Below are 18984 nucleotides of genomic sequence, written 5' to 3'. Positions count from 1 at the left end.
TAGCCAAAAGTAGATTTCCTATCATCAACTGAGCCGGCCCAATTGGAATCGGTAAATCCACCGAGTTGAGGAGTAGCACTCCTTGTGTAAAGGAGACCATAATCTGAAGTACCATGTACATAGCGTAACACACGTTTCACTACAATCCAATGATCAATCTTGGGATTCGTCATGAACCGTGAGATGTAGCTAACTGCAAAACTGAGATTAGGTCTAGTAGTAGTAAGGTAGATGAGACTACCTATTAGTTGCTTGAAGAGTGTTTCATCTACAGGAGGAGAATCAGATTGTGTGGACAATTTCAAACCAGTCTCCATAGGAGTGGAGGTAGGTTTGCAATCCTACATTCGAAACCTGTCAAGCAAATTTCTAGCATAGTTGGACTAAGACAAAAAAATACTATTGTCAGTCTGCCAAACCTCAATACCCAAACAATAATGAAGCAATCCGAGATCTGTCATATCAGAATTTCTACACAGATCCTATTTGATTTCTGAAATCAAATGTTTTGAACTCCTAGTAATGATCAAATCATCCACATAGACAAGGACAACAATATCATTACCAGAGTGTTTAATACGTAGATTACTGTCTGACAGGCTACGCTAAAATCCCTGAGCAACCAAGTACTGATCAATCTTTATGTACCAAGCCCGAGGGGCCTATTTAAGACCATAAAGGGCCTTCTAGAGTCTACATACTTTTGGTTCTGAACCGGCAACCTTGAAACCTAGGGGGTTGCATCATGTAGACTTCTTCTTATAATTCACCATTGAGAAAAGCACTCTTCACATCCATCTGATGAATTTTCCAACCATACTGAGTTGCGATGGCAAGAAGGCCAATAGTGCTCATCTTGGTTGTCAAGGCAAAAGTCTCCTCATAGTCAATGCCTTCACGTTGGGTGAATCCTCGAGCATCAAGTCTGGCTTTGTATTTGTCCAAGGTACCATCTACATGGTACTTGACCTTATAGACCCATTTACAACTAATGCGTTTCTTCCCACGAGGGAGATCTGAAAGGACCCAGGTGTGGTTCTTTTGAAGACTCTGAAGCTCAGCATCCATTGCCTGTTCCCATTCTGGAATTCCTTTGGCCTCTGCATATGTCTGGGGCTCAAGGATACTGTGGATGTTGGCCATAAGAGCAACATTTACTGTGTTGTGCTAAATGCTATTATTTTTGGAGGTTTTACCCTCAATGAGTTCATCAGGACGAAGATCACTAATTGTTTGAGCCCACCATTTTGGTCGAAGAGTAGAGGAGCCAAAAATGTTGTCGGAATAACTGGAGCACGAGCTGGAGCTAGAGCTGTATTATTTAGAGGTGGTTGAGGTGGTGTATCGGTAGCATCAAATGACTCATAAAAAATAGGACCCAAGTCAAAGATTGTTGAAGACTGAATCTCAGAATGCGGCGGGGAGACAAAGAGCTGAAATGGTCTGAGTTCCTCATCAAATACACCATCACGATTGAAGATAAAATGATCAATGTTTACATCAATCAGTCTGTAGGCCTTATGTGTGTGACTGTATCTTGTAAGCATGAGTTTCTGGCTTTTGGAATCCAACTTAGTGCATTTTGCATCAGGAATCCATACATATGCTATAGAGCCAAAAACTTTCAAATAGTTGATCCTAGGTTTGCAACTAGACTAGGCTTCCTCAAGAGTCTTATGTTTAAGTGCAAGGGTGGGTGACCAGTTAAGAAGGTAGACAATTGCGGATACTGCTTCTGCCCAATATTTTCTAGGAACATTTCCATGTTCTAGCATAGCCCTAGCCATTTCTGTGATGGTACGGTTTCGACGCTCTAAGACACCGTTTTGCTAAGGGGTGTGAGGTGTGGTGAACTGATGTCTAATGCCATGAGTAGTACTTAAGGCAGAGAAAACAAAAGAACAAAATTCCCCCCCCATTATCGGTCCTAAGAGTACGGATGGGGGAACCAGACTTTTTCTACTAGGGCTTTAAACTGCTGAAATACAGGATAAGCATCTTATTTTTGCTTAAGAAAATATACCCACGTTTTGCGACTGAAATCATCCACAAAGAGTAAGAAGTACCTATTCCCAATAACAAAAGGAGTATTCATAGGACCACATGCATCAGTGTGGACCACCTGGAGTACTTTAGATGCTCGCCATTATTCACCATTCTTAAATGGTGTCCTATGTTGCTTCCCTGCTTAGCAAGCTCCGCAAATGCGAAGGTTTTGGGTCTGGATATGAGGCAAGCCATAGACTAAATCATCTCGAGTAAGTTGTGCTAGATATTGAATGTTCAGATGACCGTATCGTTGATGCCAAAGGCTGCTAAGAGTGGATGATTTGGTGATGAAGACACGCTCAAGGGAATCACTTGAATCTACAAGCCTATAAATACCATGATCCTCAAGACCGACAGCAAGTGTAGTGCGAGAAGCACGATCAAAAATCGAAATCTTACTTCCACTGGAAACGACATCCAACTGAGGGGAGTGCTTCATAATCTAACAGACAGAAGATTATGTTTCATGCCAGGAACATAACAACATTGAGGAACATGAGTCTTCTTCCTCCGGACTAAATCTAAATCTGAACATAGCCCTTGTCGACAATATTGTATTCCTCGCCGCCTCCAAAGATTATTAAGTCAGAATAGGGAGTGAATTCAACAAACCAATCACGCCTGTGAGTGAAATGTTGGGAGGCACCGAAATCTATGTACCAGGCAGAAGATTTCACATGAGCTGCACGTATGCTGGCCATAAAGGCATGGTAGATAGATTCTTTCTGCTCTGAGTGTTGGGCAGCATTGGCTTGCTTTTTAATTGAGTTTGATTTCTGATGCAGCTGATACAGATGCTCATAATATGTGAATATCTCAAATGGCACAAACTTCAAGGTGAGAAAATGAAAGACCCAAAAAAATCAGAGAAGTACCAAGAAGAGAGCTCAAAAAACCCAAAAATAATATGTTGTCAGAATCCAAATCCGCTGGCTCAAAAATTGAGGCACAAAAATCGAGGCACCCAGAAAAATCTGACAAACCATTTGAGATCTTGAAAAACCCACCAAGAGTTTGTAATCAAAAAAAAATTCCAAGCCCAAAAATTATGGTTTTGAAAAAAAATGGCCCTGGCTGAAAAAAGCTTGAAAAAAAACCTCAGATTTCTTGATAATAATGGTGGATTTGTTAAACAAAACGCTGTTGGCTTCCACCAATGAAGTCATTTTTGGATTGTGAAGTAAAAAACGGCTCTATTTGTGCAAGAAAGACACCATAAACTGCACTCAAAAAAGACTATGCCCAGATTTTCAAAAAAAATTGAAATAAAGCAAACCCAAAGAATTTTGAAAATTTCAGTCATGAATTTATAAGAGTTTTTGAAATATTCCTTATAATGGCTCTAATAGCATGTTACAAACATAAATGGCAGAATACTTGACATATTAATCAGAGATCAAATGATCTATATGTACAAAAAGGAGAGTCGAATAGAATAGAAACATTCTATTCTAGACTACATCTAAATATTAGAAACATTCTAATATTTATAGAGATACAATAAGATACAATAGAGAGCATTAAAAAGAAACATAAATATTATTCTAATATTCCCTTAGTTTATCCTAAAAAGGATAATATAGCCAGGAAAGAATGTAAATGGGTTGCACCTCCGATAGGATGGAAGAAATTGAACTTTGATGGAACTTCTAAAGGGAATCCTGGGAAAGCAAGATTGGGCTGTATGGTTAGATCAGAAAACGGAAATTGAATATTAAAACAAGCTAAACCATTAGGTAATGTAACTAATATTATAGCTGAACTGGAAGCATTAAAAGAGGGATTAGAATTAAGCATAAAAAAGTATATTAAGAAGTTAATTATTGAAGGGGATTCACAAATAATCCTAAATGCAATTAGAAAGCAACAAACACTAAACTGGATATTAAATGCTCAACTAGAAAGTGTACTTAATCTTATAGATCAATTTGAGGAGATTAGAATTCAACATATTTATCGTGAAGGGAATTTAGAAGCTAATAAATTGGCAAATAAAGGAGTGGAGGGAGAAGACTTTATATATTTAGCAAGACAGAATTAAGTAGAATACTAAGATTAGAGCAAAGGATAGTTTAGTAGAAGTATGATGCACTTTTATAAGAAGTAGTTATTAGACAGACATTCGTAGTAAGTAAATCTACTTACATTTACAAGGCATGTGAGATACAATCATGAAACATTAAGTATAGTCTCTTTTAGTGTATTTTAATAATTCTACACACATATGAGTAGGCATTAATCAATGCTCAACAACCCGAGAGTCGCCATCTGTTATTTAAGGCTTGGAGTACTAAATATTTTTTTAGCTCTTCTTTCTTTATAAAACCAACAGTTTCTCTATGAGCATAGAGTCTTCAATTGCCCTCTTTCACGCTCTGGAAGTGAGGACAATGGCGTTCAGAGGGGCTATCAAATAGGAGAGGTGAAATAGGATCCTTAACCCGGTTGACGATGTTTCTAGGTTTTTTGATCACTTTAGTTGATGCCTTACCCTAGCTTGGATTGAAGCCTCCTATGTTCCCTTTTGATTTCTTCTATCTAGTGTTTTGGGAATGAGCTAGATCTTTGTTATTAAAGATTATAATCATTATTGAACAAATGCTGGTGGTTTTTAGCTACTAATGTTGATCTATGATCTGTTATTTTATTGATTTCATTTCCTCAGTAATAATTAATGAAGGAGACTTAGAATATTAAGTTGATCTGTATTTGTGAGCTATTTAAAATAAACCTTTGGGCCTGTATGCTTGAATTTGTATTCTGTCTGATTACCACTGCTCTACTTCTTCCCCTTCATCATTATGGATTTAGTTTGCACCTCATTAAGCTTTAAGTAGTGCAAGGTGTTTATCGATTCCATTGCTACTAATTATTTTATAACCTTAGGCAATATGCATGGATTCAAGTTGGCTATTGATTCGGATTTCTCTTAAACTCACAAGTATATGATAAGAATAAGATGAATCGATGAAAATCTTAAATTATTGAAATTAGTTAATATAATCTTGATTGATCTCTTCATTTGAACTAGATAAGGACCCTGAATATCTAATCCACTCTAAGTAAAAACAGTAAACCGAATAGGATAAGGGATGAGATTTTAGATAAAGATTCATTTAAAGCATATTATAAAACTCAATTAATTAACTCCATTGGTAAATTTAGGATTCTTATTGTAGGAAGAGTCTCTTAGTATGTTGATTGGTCTTTTCACTCCTCCCATTTTTTCTAATCAAATTGATTTGGTACTAATCCCATATTGGGAGATAGTTGTATTTTGTCGTGCAAATGGTTGGTGGATCACTTCTTCATGGCAGGATCCTTAATGAATTTAGCTCGGAACCTTGCCTCTCCTTTGATTTATGTCCCCCTTTTCCAAGGAAGTCTATTTGTTATTAATAGTTTCATCAAATTTTGTATAAACCTGTACAAAGTTTCATATAAACTGGGGTTTGCCCCTTTTAAATTGTATAATATTGGACTTCGGTCCCGAGTGAGATTGGAGGTTTTTTTGCTCCGTTCTTTCCTACCAGTGCCTGTTTGAACGGAGAATTCTATAAATTCAATTTTATTTTATTCAATATAATACAAGGCTTCGACCGTTCACCGATCAAAACAAATATTACCACAATTAATTATTATTTAAACTAATTACTATTTAAATGTTATATATTTGATGTCATATCTATATATTATACTTTAAATTAATATTATATTATTCTTATTGTTTAAATATTTAGAAATTTGAACTTATAATAGATTGTCTTAGTTTGAATGTGGTATGAAATTCATGTGGTCCACAAAGCCCAAATGCATGGATGTGGAAATTAAAAAAACCACCAAACTCATTCAAAATACCACAAGAAATAAATTCCGCTAGAGTAAAATATTTTGGGCCCCGAAATTACTTGGTACCATATTTTCAAAGAAACCACTACATGATACCTAAATAATGAAAAAAAAAATTGTGACTAAATGTTTGAACATAATTGCATTTTATCGAAAAGATTACATATTTTGATGAAACCCTGTTCCACTATTAGGGTCGTCATTATACGACAATGCGATAGTAAAAATCATTTACTAGAAACCGACAAAGAGTCCTACAAAACTAATGTAAATTTGTAACCTCAGTCTACATCAACAACTTTTAATCTAAAACATGAACGTCCTTAAAGATCCATTGAAAAGATCTTCTAAACCCTTATTTTAAATTAGCCCAGCTGGACCCCAATTTCAGACCTGTCATTTTTTAACAAATGGTACCCGAAATTTAGATTCTAAGACTACAAAGCATAGATGGAAGACTCGCCGGTTACTCGGCGAGTTTTTAAAACTCGCCGAGTATTTTGGGACGACGAGTAAATCGCCCAAAAACTCGCCTGCCAAAAAACTCGGCGTGAGTCCAAAAACTCGCCGAGTAATCGGCGAGTTATGTAAAAAAACTCGCAGTTCAGGGAACCCGCGGCCAGACGCCTAAATAGGTCAAAATGCATTGTTTTTTGCATTGTTTCTTTCATTTGTGTGGAGCAAAGAAGGTTTTAGCTGATTGCAAGTGATTAAAGGCAGATTGGAGTGGATTTTGGAGGATTCTAACCGAATTTAGAAGAGAAATTTCTTTCCAGGTATGTTCATCTTATCATTGTTTGAAAACTTTTTATAGTTTTAAGCAAAGCTTTTATTGTTTTTGTTGTTGTTTGTAAATGATTTCAAATCATTTGAAAGTTGAAACCCTACTGGCTAGTTGTTCTAAACTTCTAGCTTCTAAGTTCTAACTCTAAGTTCTAACTTTGTTTATTCGTTTTTCAATAAATTTAATTATTTATGTGTAGGGCAGCGGACAAGCATTAAGAAAACATGACAAACCCGCAAGAAGACTGGCCACAAACACCATGCCCATCTGGATATATAGGCACTCGGCCTAAAAATGCAAGAGATAAGGCATGGCGGTATGCCTATGGAGCTCCAAGTCCAAATGATATTGGCAAGGTGATATGCATTCCTTGTGAGAGAATTATTTCTGGAGGCATAAACCGCCTCAAATACCACCTTGCAGGCATAAAGAAACATGACTCAAATCCTTGTCTCAAGGTAACTGATGAAGAAAAAAGATTCATCCATGCCCTACTTGCAGCTGCTGAAGAGAAAAAATTGAATAGGGAGAGGGCAAAATTATCTATGAGGGCAGCCATAGCTGAATCTGAAGGAGCTCCTTTTGATATGCAAGAGGAAGAAGAAGCACTTGAGAACATACCAGGATCTCTTCGTGGCCCACGGATCCGCAAACAAAATTTCTCTTTTACCGGTTCCACTTCTTCATCATCACCATCCGGATCCCCATCAGGGATAGGTGGTTATTTTGTGCCCAGGAATACACCTGGAGCACAGCCATCATTAGAGGGCACTGCATGGTTTAAGAAGGTGCATGAGCAAACTGATATTGCAGCAGCTGATTTTTGGTTTTTCAACAATATCTCAATGAATGCCGCTGATAGTCCCTATTGGGTCAATATGGTGAATGCAATGACAATATCAGGCAAAGGGTACAAGCCGCCTAATCGCAAGGATATGAGTGGAAGGTTAGTATTTTACTATTTAGTAATTGTAAATAATTGAGATTCACTTTAGTTCATTGTTATATTTTAAATCTTAATTGTTATAACTTATTTCCTAATTTTTTACTAACACTTACACTTTATTTAATATTACACTTAAATTTTGTAGGTTGCTTGACAAAGCGGTTGGTAGGGCAAGATTGTTGATAGAAGACCAAAAGAAAGAGTGGAAGAAGTATGGCTGCACCATTTTATCTGATGGGTGGACAAATGGAAGAAGTAGAACCATTATTAACTTCTTGATTGCTTGCAAAGATGATGTGGTGTTTTGGAAATCTGTCGATGCCTCCAACAAAGTGAAAAATGCAGCCACATTGGCTTTACTGTTGGAGAATGTTGTCATGGAGGTGGGAATAGAGAATGTGGTGCAAATAATCACAGATAATGCAGCAGCATATGTGGCAGCAGGTAGATTTAATTTTTTATATTTGAATCAATATGAATCATGAATGTAATGCTATGGTATTATTCAATTTAGATTTGATGTAATTTGTAAATACTAAATATGGAAAGTTTGTTACTGATTATTGATTTTTTGCTAATCTTTTAGGTAGAATCCTCCAAGAGAGGCATCCCACACTTTTTTGGTCACCTTGTGCAGCACATGTCCTTGACCTTCTTTTGGAGGACATAGGAAAACTTGATTGGGTGAGTCCAGTTGTGGAAGATGCTAGGCGAGTCACGAAATATATCTATAATCACCCATGGGTTCTCAGTTTGATGAGAAAAGCCACTAAAGGCAAAGATTTGATGAGACCTGCTATGACAAGGTTTGCAACGGTCTTCTTGACGTTGCAAAGTATTCTTGACCACATATTGGCTTTGAAGCAAATGTTTGTGTGTGCTGATTGGGTTGCTTCACCTTACTCAAAGAAGCCCGAAGGAGAAGCTGTGGCACGAATAGTCTTTGATGATAGCTTTTTTGCAAAGGCTAAGGAGATTGTGGAGGTAACTTCATTATATTTTTAGTTTATTCAAGTTTCATTTTCAATTCATAACTTACTATGTTATTAACTAATTTGTATTTTTCAAATTTCAAATGTAGATGTCTTTGCCCCTGGTTCTAGTCTTGCGCACATTTGATGGGCAGCAATCCCCAATGGGAGGTCTTTATGAGGCCATGGATAGGGCGAAAGAGGCTGTTAGAAGTTACTATCACGGGGACAGTCTCAGATTTGACCCCATTTGGGAAATAATTGATAGGAGGTGGAACAATATGCTCCACCAACCTATTCATGCAGCAGGCTACTTCCTCAATCCCAAATTCAGGTACTATGATAATTGATTGTCCTTGAAGTTGGGATTTTAATAAGTCTTTATTTTACTTTACTTTTTAAGGTTGTGTAGTAAGACTTGATATCATTTTCTATTTGTTTTAGGGCTGATGATTCCTACTCAGATCCTAATGGAGAGGTCATGGAAGGTCTCTCTAAATGCATTGAGAGAATGATATCAAGTGAAGAGGAGAGAGACCTTATTGTGACCGAACAACAAATCTATGTGGAATCAAGGGGTCCTTTGTTCTCTTCTATGCTAGCAAAGAGAGCAAGATCTACTCAAGCACCAGGTAAAGCGTCAAACTTTAAAACTTTTGCTAATTGATAAGTTGTGCTTCTGATTTTGTTTTTTATTGCTTTATAACTTTTTAAATTTTGTTTTGCAGATGCTTGGTGGGCAAGTTGGGGTGCAATACCCCCAATTTAAGGAAATTTGCTCTCAGAGTCCTATCCCAACCTTGTAGCTCATCCCATTGTGAGCGCAATTGGAGCTTATTTGAGTCCATCCATACAAAGAAAAGAAACAGAATGACTCAAAAACAGCTTAATGACCTTGTTTATGTGCACTATAATCTTAAGTTGCGCATAAAAAAGTCACAGCTGTTAGAACTACCTGGTCCGCTTGATCTAGATGAGATAGATCCTTATTCTGATTGGACAGCACAGGAGCCAAGTCCATTTTTTACATCAGATGAGATCGCTGATTTGGAGAGGCAGGCCATGGAGGGGGAGGTTGACACTGATTTTCAGTTCACTATGGATGACATTGAGGATGAGGACGAGGATGATGATGATTCAGGCGAGGATCAGACATTACCATTAGGTGGAGATGCATCCTCTTCTAGGACGCCGAGCCAGTCAGTAGGGACGTCGAGCGAGGGGGCACAGCCACAGAGTTCACAGTCACGCAGCTCACGCCCTATCCCAGTGCGGGGCACTTCTTCTAGGACTAGACCCCCTCGCTTTCCTGCTAGTGCAAGTGGAAAGAGGAAGATGTGATTGGCATTGTCACATTGTATTGATGTATTTAGACTTTTAGTATTTACTTCTAGTTTGACAGATTGAAACTATTTAGTAATTTACTATTTTGCTTCCTACCATGAGCATTCTGCATGAGAATGCAATTTTGTACGCATTATGCATTTATATATATCTAAACTTTGTTTCTTTCTTTTGTATTGTCTTTAATTAACTTATTAGATGCATCTTCTCATTAAATTTTGCAAAATAAATGTATTTTTGATTAAATTTCAGCGGTTTTTTAGGTTCCCGAGTTTTTTTTTTTAAATCGCCGAGTTTTCCCCGATTAAACTTTTGGGGGGCTTGGCGAGTTTTTGCATTTGGCGAGTTTTCCAACTATGCTACAAAGCAACACAATGCATTTTGAGTTTTCCCCATTAAACTGAACATTTAATGCATTCAATTCAACACTAAAACAATTTGCAAGCCTAGATTCTTTCTCAAAATTTGCATTGTTAATCCTGAATACCCCATTTTTTATAATGCGCTAAAATTATAAAGAATTGCTCGTCAAACAGGAGATGTCAAATTACTAAATAACAAAGGTGAAATAATTAAATCAACAAAGCATTTATGCTGATTCCCAAGGTTCAAATACGCAATGGACGTGATAATATGTTGGAACTGGATTAAACAATGATTCAATTGCATGGAAAGTATCCCTGCCCCTAAAAATAATGGAAAAATTAACGTACAAAAAAGTCAAGTTGATTGCAGCAATGGCTTGGGTTGTCAATTTTCCCTTTAGAAGAGAAGAATGTGCATTCAACCAACACATCTAATCATGGATTACGCGATAATTTCTCTTCTCCCCAAAAAGATAGATGTCCAAAGCCGATGCACATTTTACGAAAGCATATAAACACTAGCAAAATGCTTCAAACAACTAGACAATGTCTTTCAGAAGCCCTCGACGATTTGGGAAACCGAACAGCCCACTTTCAAAGCCTAAAAAAGAAATGCCTCATCATAAAACTCCCAAAATGCACATTCTGGAACAGTAGATTTTCCCAAGCCGAAAGACATTACAAAGCCTTACACACCCAAGCTACCTGAATGTCTTTAATCTTCTTCCTTCAACACAACAAGCACTTGTCACCAACCACACAATTTCACATAACATTATTAATTGATGTTAAAGTTGCACGTGTCTATGAGACTGCAACACTTTTGATGACCTACTATGGTTCAAATACAATCAAACGACTTTAAAGCTTCAAAGCTTCCCTGTGTCTGGGAAAATTTTTATCTTCGTCTTCAAGAGGCACCCAAGAAAATATCTATCAACAAAATCAAATGAAGCGCAATGACCACGGGTATGGACACAAGAGCCATCACTGTCATTTCCAACAAAAAACACCAAGAGAGGCATGAGCAACAACACTCAGAGAAACAACAAGATCCAAAGAAGCATGATCAACGGCCACAAAGCGAGGTCTCTACAACCCTGAATAGAGCATCTGCAATTCGACCAAAACCGTAACGAACAATAAATTTTATATCGATGAATCTCAATAGCTATTTGACAACTCCAAGCCAAATTCAAAAACCCTATTGCAAAAGAAAAGAAGTAACGAACTAGTGGTGGTGATCTTTGAGGTAGTGAGCTTTACACTATTACACTATTGTCGCAGCATTATGATATTATTTGAAGGATTCTCTTTGAAAACCCTATTTCCAACCAGTGCAAATCCACATGTTTTTGACCAATACAAATCAACATGTCGGTAAAACAACTTTTACTCCCTAGTGTGAGACAAATCGAGTGAACAATGCCCACACTGAAATTATATTTTAAACATTAAACAATATCTTCAATAGGTGAAGGGAGTTGCAAGCCTACCTTTTTAAAATATTTCAAGTAGGATGTTAATTACAAACAAATGAGCTCTCCATACAGTAAAAAAGTAAAAAGCATTCGAGGACTTGGAAAGCAACAATGTTATTGGTGGACTTGATACCATTGGCATTGGCACTATTTATGAATCAAATAATTACTATTATTTAGTTAATGGTAATCTATTGTAATATCCGGTAAATATTAGAATGTTTCTAATATTTAGTTTCATGTGTCTAGAATAAAATGCTTCTATTCTTTACAATTGTTTCCTAAGGAAACATTGTTCATTCTTTTGTATTTATTGATGTCTTGATCAGTGTTAATATTAAAAAAATATTTACCAATTACTTCGTAATATGGTATCAGAGAAAATTATTCAAAAAACATTCTTTTTTTGAAACTTATCGAATGGAATTTTTCCTAGATTTATGAAAAAGAACTTTTTTCTGTGCATCCTTTTTGGGGTTGTGATTTGAAAAACCCAACGAGGGTTTCTAGTTGGGCGTTAGTTTTACTCTGGTTGTGGGTACTGTATTTTTTTGCAATGTAGTCGTGGGTATTGTAGATGCCATTTTCTGCCTAAATATTATCTGCAAACCACGCATGTTTCTTCTAAAAAAAAATTTTAACGTGACTTTTTAGGGATCATTTTTTGCAGCCAAGATCTGCTCACATGGCCAGTTTTTTTTCCATTTTTCCTATTAAAAAAGGTCGCTTTTCACTTTTTTTCTACTCTATTGAAGGCATCTAGGGTTTCTCAAACCCTCAATAGCAGATCCGCACCTTGCAACTGCATTTTTTCTACAAATCTTCCATTGATTTCAAGCTTTTTTCAGCCCAAGATGTTTATGTTCAAAACCCTAATTTTTTGTGCCCAATCCAAAATAATTTTATAGATTCTTGGTGGGTTATTTGAGAGTTCAACTAGGTTTTGTCCATTTTTATGAGTGCCTCAATTTTCAAGCTAGCAGATTCCAAATCCAACAGCATATTCTTTCTAGGTTTTTTGAGCTCTCTTCTGGGTACCTCTTCATTTTCTCTGAGTCTTCCATTGTTTTTCCTTGAAGTATGTGCCCTCACAAGATTTCATGTTTTTTCACTGGAAAATGTGATGTGGCATCTCTGACTAATATTTTGCTCTAGGGAAATCATAAGTTCAATGGTCACAATTATGGCACGTGGAAGCAGGGGATGCTAACCATCTTCACATATCGCAATAAGGTGGTTTTGGGTACTACAACTCGACCTACTCAAGATGGTTCTAGACAGACTGCATGGGTTCGGAATAATCGAGAGATGGTGATGCTTCTCAAATTATCTGTAGCTAACGATCAGCTCCCTCAAATTCCATCCGTCAAAAGAGTTGTTGAGATATGGGAGCAACTCAAGAAACTTTATGAGACTTCAAGCACAAACAAAACCTTCTTTCTCAAGAACACTATGTTTTCTATTGTCATGGACGAGTAGAAATTACTCCAGAAACACCTAAATAGGATTCAAGAAATCTGTGATCAATTGCTTGACATTGGACGCAAGATGGAGGAAGAGAACATTGTGGTCATAACCCTCAGAAGTTTACCCAAGTCCTATGAGCATTTTATCGAAACTCTCAACATGACTTCTACTAGTGTTGATCTAAAGTTCACCAATTTTTGCACACTTCTGCTTCAGCAAGACCAGTGAAAACAACAGTTCGATAGCGGTTCCATCTCCACCTCCACAGAGCAAGCCTTTGCTGCTAAATCCTTTTAGAAGGATAAAGGCAAGTCTCATTCGAAGCAGTCTTCTCAACAGAAGCCCTCTGCTCCAGCTTCACAAGGCCCTGCGAAAAAGAACATTCAATGCAACTATAGCCACAAGTTTGGTCACATGAAGATTGAATGTTGAAAACGCTTAGCTGCCCAATCTAAGCAATTTGATTTGCAAACTAAAGCAAACAATGCAGAGCACACTAAGCAGACAAAATGTGCTTTGTATGCCTTCATGGCTAAAAAACCTACAAATATGTGAAGTTGTCTGCCTAGTGTATTGATTCAGGCGCCTCTAGTCATTTCACCAACTACAAAGACTGGTTCACTAACTTCCAGCCTTATTCAGATTCTGTTATTTTTGGTGACAGAGAAGAGTACACCGTTTTTGGCAAAGGCAACATTCAGATTCAGTGTGTTGGGAGGAATCTCATTTTCCTCGATGTCTACTATGTTCTAGGTATGGAACTAAATCTACTCTCAATCAGTCAATTGCTCCAACACTCTCCACAGTTGGATGTCACCTTCAATTCATATCAGTGCACCATCACGGATAGGGTGACTGAGTAATTCATATCAGTGCACCATCACTGAGAGGGCGACTAAGTCTATTGTTGCAATGGGTCTTGAGGATCGTGGTCTTTTCAAACTTACTGATTCTAGTGATTCTCGGGAGACTTAGCTATGTTTGCTCGTCAATCTTCTATCAGCACACTTTGGCATCAACGGTATGGGCACTTAAATGTGCACATTCTCTCTCATCTTGCTTGAGAAGAGCTTGTCTTCAAATTGCCAAAGATTCAAACTCAACAGCTCGGAGTTTATGGATGCATGCCATGCTGGGCAGCAACATCGCACACCTTTGACCAGTTGTGATTCATGGCGAACTTCTCAAGTACTTCAGCTTGTTCATGTCGATATTTACGGCACTATGACCACTCCTATTCTTGTGTCCAAGTATTTTCTATTGTTTTTTGATGATTTCAATAGAAAAATGTGGGTATATTTTCTTTAAATGAAATTCGAAGCACTTACTGTATTTCAGAAGTTTAAACCTTTAGTTGAAAAAGAGTCTAGGAAATCTATTACTACTCTTAGGTCAGACAATGGGAGGAATTTTGTTCTAATGAAAATCTAGCTTCTTGGATACTCATAGCATCAAGCGCCAGTTAACCACACCCCACACACCACAACAGAATAGTGTAGTTGAACGTTGGAACAAAACAATCACTGAGATGGCTCAATCTGCACTTGAACACAAACATGTTCTGAAAAAGTTTTGGGCAAAAGCAGTTAACACTGCAATTTATCTCTACAGTCCGTCACCCATAGTAGCAGTCAACGGTAAGACTCCAGAAGAGGCCTAGTCAGGTTGCAAGCCCAAAATCAATCACCTCAAGGTTTTTGGCTTTCTTGCTTTTGTTTGGATCCTTGATGTGTCACGCACCAAGTTGGATGCAAAGAGTTAGAAACTCATGCTTGCTGGATACAACAGTCTTCGCAGAGCCTACCGCTTGGTTGACACTAAGACATCTCATCTCTTGTACAGTCATGATGTAGTCTTTGATGAGCAGTAATAACCATTCATGCATGTTTCTCCTATTCCTAATCCAGTAGACCAACTTATGAAGACTCATATTTCGAAGTTAGACTTTTGTTAGGTCCACCTAATGAGAGGGCTCTAGCATCTCCTGCACCTCCAGCATTCATGTACAGACACCTTCAACTTCTCCTACAGCTCTAGTTATACCAATGATTCCTGTACAGACACCTTCGGCTTCTTCTGCAAGATCACCTAGATATGTAGGTGCTTCACCTAAGTTTAATCTTGATTCTTCTGATAAGGAACCTGATCATAGAGCATCTCCTAATACTAATGTTGGTCGTTCTCCTCTTTGGCCTAAGTGGTGGGCTAAGACACTTGCTAATCTTTGAGATGATGAGCTCATTGATGGGAGAATTGCTTGAAAAAAGAGGAAACCTACAGAGTCAATTAACATTGCTCTCATTGCCAACATTCACAATGTGTTTGAACCTCAAAGATATTCATTGGCTAAAGGAATTCCAAAGTGGGAACAAGCCATGACATCTAAACACCAAAGCTTGTTGAAAAATAACACCTGGGTCCTCTATGAACTTCCACCAGGGAAGAAACCCATTGGTTGCAAATGGGTTTAAAAAATCAATAAAAGTTTGATGGTACTTTGGATAAGTACAAAGCTCATTTAGTTACAAAGAGTTTTTCTCAACATCAAGGCAATTCATTATGAGAAGACCTTTGCTCCTACTGCAAAGATGAGCACAATCAAATTAGTCCTAACCATGGCAGCACAACTTGGTTGGAAGGTACATTAGATGGACATCAAAATTGCTTTCCTGAATGGCGACCTACAACAAAAAGTCTACATGACGCAGCCTCTTGGTTTCAAGGTTGTTGGTAAAGAACACTAGGTTCTTAGACTGGTGAAAGCTCTCTATGGTTTGAAGCAAACCCCTAGGGCATGGTACATAAAAAATGATAAGTACCTCAGTGATCAAGGCTTCAAGAGGAGTTCTTTAGACTCAAATTTATACATCAAGACTACTAACAGTGGCATCAGCCTTCCTATCACTTACATGGCTAATCTAATCATCGTTGGATGTTCGACATCTTCGATTCACGGAATCAAACAAATTTCATACCAGTCTATTGATATGACTGGCCTTGGGCCCATGCATTATTGCCCAGGTATTGAAGTTCGGCAACAATCTACTAGTATTTTCATTTCTCAATCCAAAAATGTTAGGGCTCTGTTAGACAAATTATGTATGTAGGGTTGCAAGCTTGCATCTACAACCATGGAGAAAGGTCTGAAGTTATCAGCCAAGTCTGATTCTCCTCCAAGTGATGATACTATATACAAGCAACTAGTAGGCAGCCTTGTTTACCTCTTTGCTATCAAACTCGATATCAGCTTCGAAATCAAATACATCTCACATTTTATGATAGCTCCTAAGGCTGATCATTGGATAGCAACAAAGTGTGTGCTTCATTATGTGAAGCGTACTACTAATTATGGACTTCTTTACTCTCGGAGTTCTAATCCTAAACTCAGTGGGTTCATATATTCAGATTGAGCAAGTTTTGTTAATGATAAAAGTCAACTTCTAGATGTGTTCAATTTGGATTCTGATATTGTCACATGGACCAATCTAAAGCACTGGGTAGTTTGTCTCTCCTCTACAGAGGTTGAATACAGGGACGGTCAAGGAAGGTTGTGAATTTGTTTGTCTTCGCTGGATGCTTGGGGATATACAAATGTCACAAACAAGCCCAACAACTTTGTTTGTTAATTACCAAGGAGTTATCAAGTTAGCTCGAAATCCAATCTACCATGAACGAACCAAGCATGTGGACGTTCACTATCACTACATATGGCAGCTAGTTGAAGATGGGACAATTGAATTGCACTGGATTCTTACAGCAGATCAGACAGCAAACATTCTCACCAAGCCTCTTGGTCCAAATAAGTTTGTCCAATTTAGAGGAAAGCTTGGTGTTGTGGATAGATTAACCATTAAGGGAGGGTGTTGCGATAATAGATAATTTCTATTATTATTATTATTTATTTAATGGTTATCTATTGTAATCTCTTGTAAATATTAGAATGTTTCTAATATTTAGTTTCCAATGTCTAGAATAGAATGTTTCTATTCTTTACAATTGTTTCCTAAGGAAACATCGTTCATTCTTTTGTATATATTGATCTCTTGATAACTGTTAATTAATATTAAGCAAATATTTACCAAGTACTTCGTAATAATTCGTAATAATTATGCCTTTGATAAAGAAGATGAAGATTTAGCTAATCCATTGGATGATTGAAACTTAATATAAGTTCCAATTGTTGAAAGTCAAAACAACAATACTAGAACTCAATATTATTATTTCAAAATAAGTTGATATGATGCTATGATTACAAGTTTATGGTGTTTTTGTTTTTTTTTTATGATAATATGGGACATTCTACTCTTAGTTAATGCTTCTAGGCTACATGCATATACATACATACATATACATATATATATATATATATATATATATAAAAGAAGAGAGAATTTTTACATGTTTTTGTACCAACAAACTCAGTTTGCTGTGCTAGTGAACCAGTTCTCCGAACCTGAACCTAAACGCGAACCAGCAACTTAGATTAAGAGGGATGTGATTGAAAGTAGTCTTAAGGCAATTGTAAAATCCTGCGAATTTTCTTTCTATGGTTTCTTTTCTTAGTTAAACTGCAATTGGTACAGTGGACATAATAATTGATTCAATTTACCATAGAATGTAATTTCCCCAAATTGAAAATAACAAATCATTAGGAATAATGATTTAAAATTCTTTAATGAGATAGTTACAGAAATATGAAGAATTAATAATACAAAGTCGTGCACCTGTATAGATGTAATGGTTCCAGCCAAAATATCTGAAGGAAAACTCTCTTGCCAATGTATATACTTGTCCAGCCAGATATATGGTTCAGTTAATTTCTGATTAGTTCATGCGATATCTTCAATCACCCATGCTTACTTCTTGTACATATGATTGGAGAATTATCAATACCCATTTGCCTTCAATCCTCAATGTAAATGTTAATGTAATCAGATAAATGTTAATGTAATCAGATAAATACATTTACTGTCAGATTGTTTCTTCTAATAATGTTGTCACAGTATAAGAATCAGAACTTATAACTAATTTAACAATCACGAATTTGCAGGGATCTATATACAGCAGATATAATTGAATCCTGTTATTTGTATCGCTCTTGAAGACCAGAATATTATGTGTCCACTGTGTGTTTTAAAACAGGCGGAGATCCTCATGTGTATATGATATTGATTGGGTGACTATGGGTCTTGAGTCACATCTATCATGCGTGACTCAATAGTCACCACCGATAAACAAATGTTCTCCATCATAAGTCAAACCAATGCAGTTGATAACAATTCGTTTCACCTTTATTAAATCATATATATATTATAATATATATCTGCAGCAATATATATATGAAATGATACAATGAACAAAAGGTAATATTAAAATATAATTTCAATATTAAGTCTAATTAATCTATACTTTAACACTCCCTCTTAGATTAGTAGGACAAACAAAAATTGAAAACATCTATTTTTATTTTCAACACACAAGAAGACTTTGATCAGAAGACTTCTTTAATGAGTATTTGGCCTATCAGAATATCAATCAAATGATATTCACCAAAATACTCGAGTAACAACCTATCAGTACATCTATTGAATGATGTTCATAAAGCACTCTGTGTGGTATTGGCCTATTAGAATATCAGGGCAAGATATTCACCAAGTACCGAAAATATATCTAAATAAGCAACTTGTAGATAACCAATTTAATGATATCTAACACCTAGTTGTTGATT

The 18984-nt window shown here is 36.8% G+C and overlaps 2 protein-coding genes across 7 annotated transcripts in view; one reads left to right on the top strand and one right to left on the bottom strand.

The window, feature by feature from the left end:
- The window catches only part of LOC149579537 (transcriptional corepressor LEUNIG-like), a 119563-nt gene that overhangs the window by 7755 nt on the left and 92824 nt on the right, over positions 1-18984 (bottom strand). The window lies entirely within an intron of this gene.
- On the top strand, positions 7270-9368 carry LOC149579539 (uncharacterized). The gene is made up of 6 exons (XM_089815537.1): positions 7270-7628; positions 7774-8072; positions 8215-8612; positions 8710-8933; positions 9044-9231; positions 9328-9368. The coding sequence occupies exons 1-6, from the start codon at positions 7270-7272 to the stop codon at positions 9366-9368; spliced, it is 1509 nt and encodes a 502-aa protein (XP_089671663.1).

This window comes from Cupressus sempervirens, chromosome 1, assembly GCF_028749045.1.
Source record: "Cupressus sempervirens isolate cs-2001-9-10 chromosome 1, ASM2874904v1, whole genome shotgun sequence".
NCBI lineage: Eukaryota > Viridiplantae > Streptophyta > Pinopsida > Cupressales > Cupressaceae > Cupressus > Cupressus sempervirens.
This window is presented reverse-complemented; position numbering and strand designations above follow the sequence as displayed.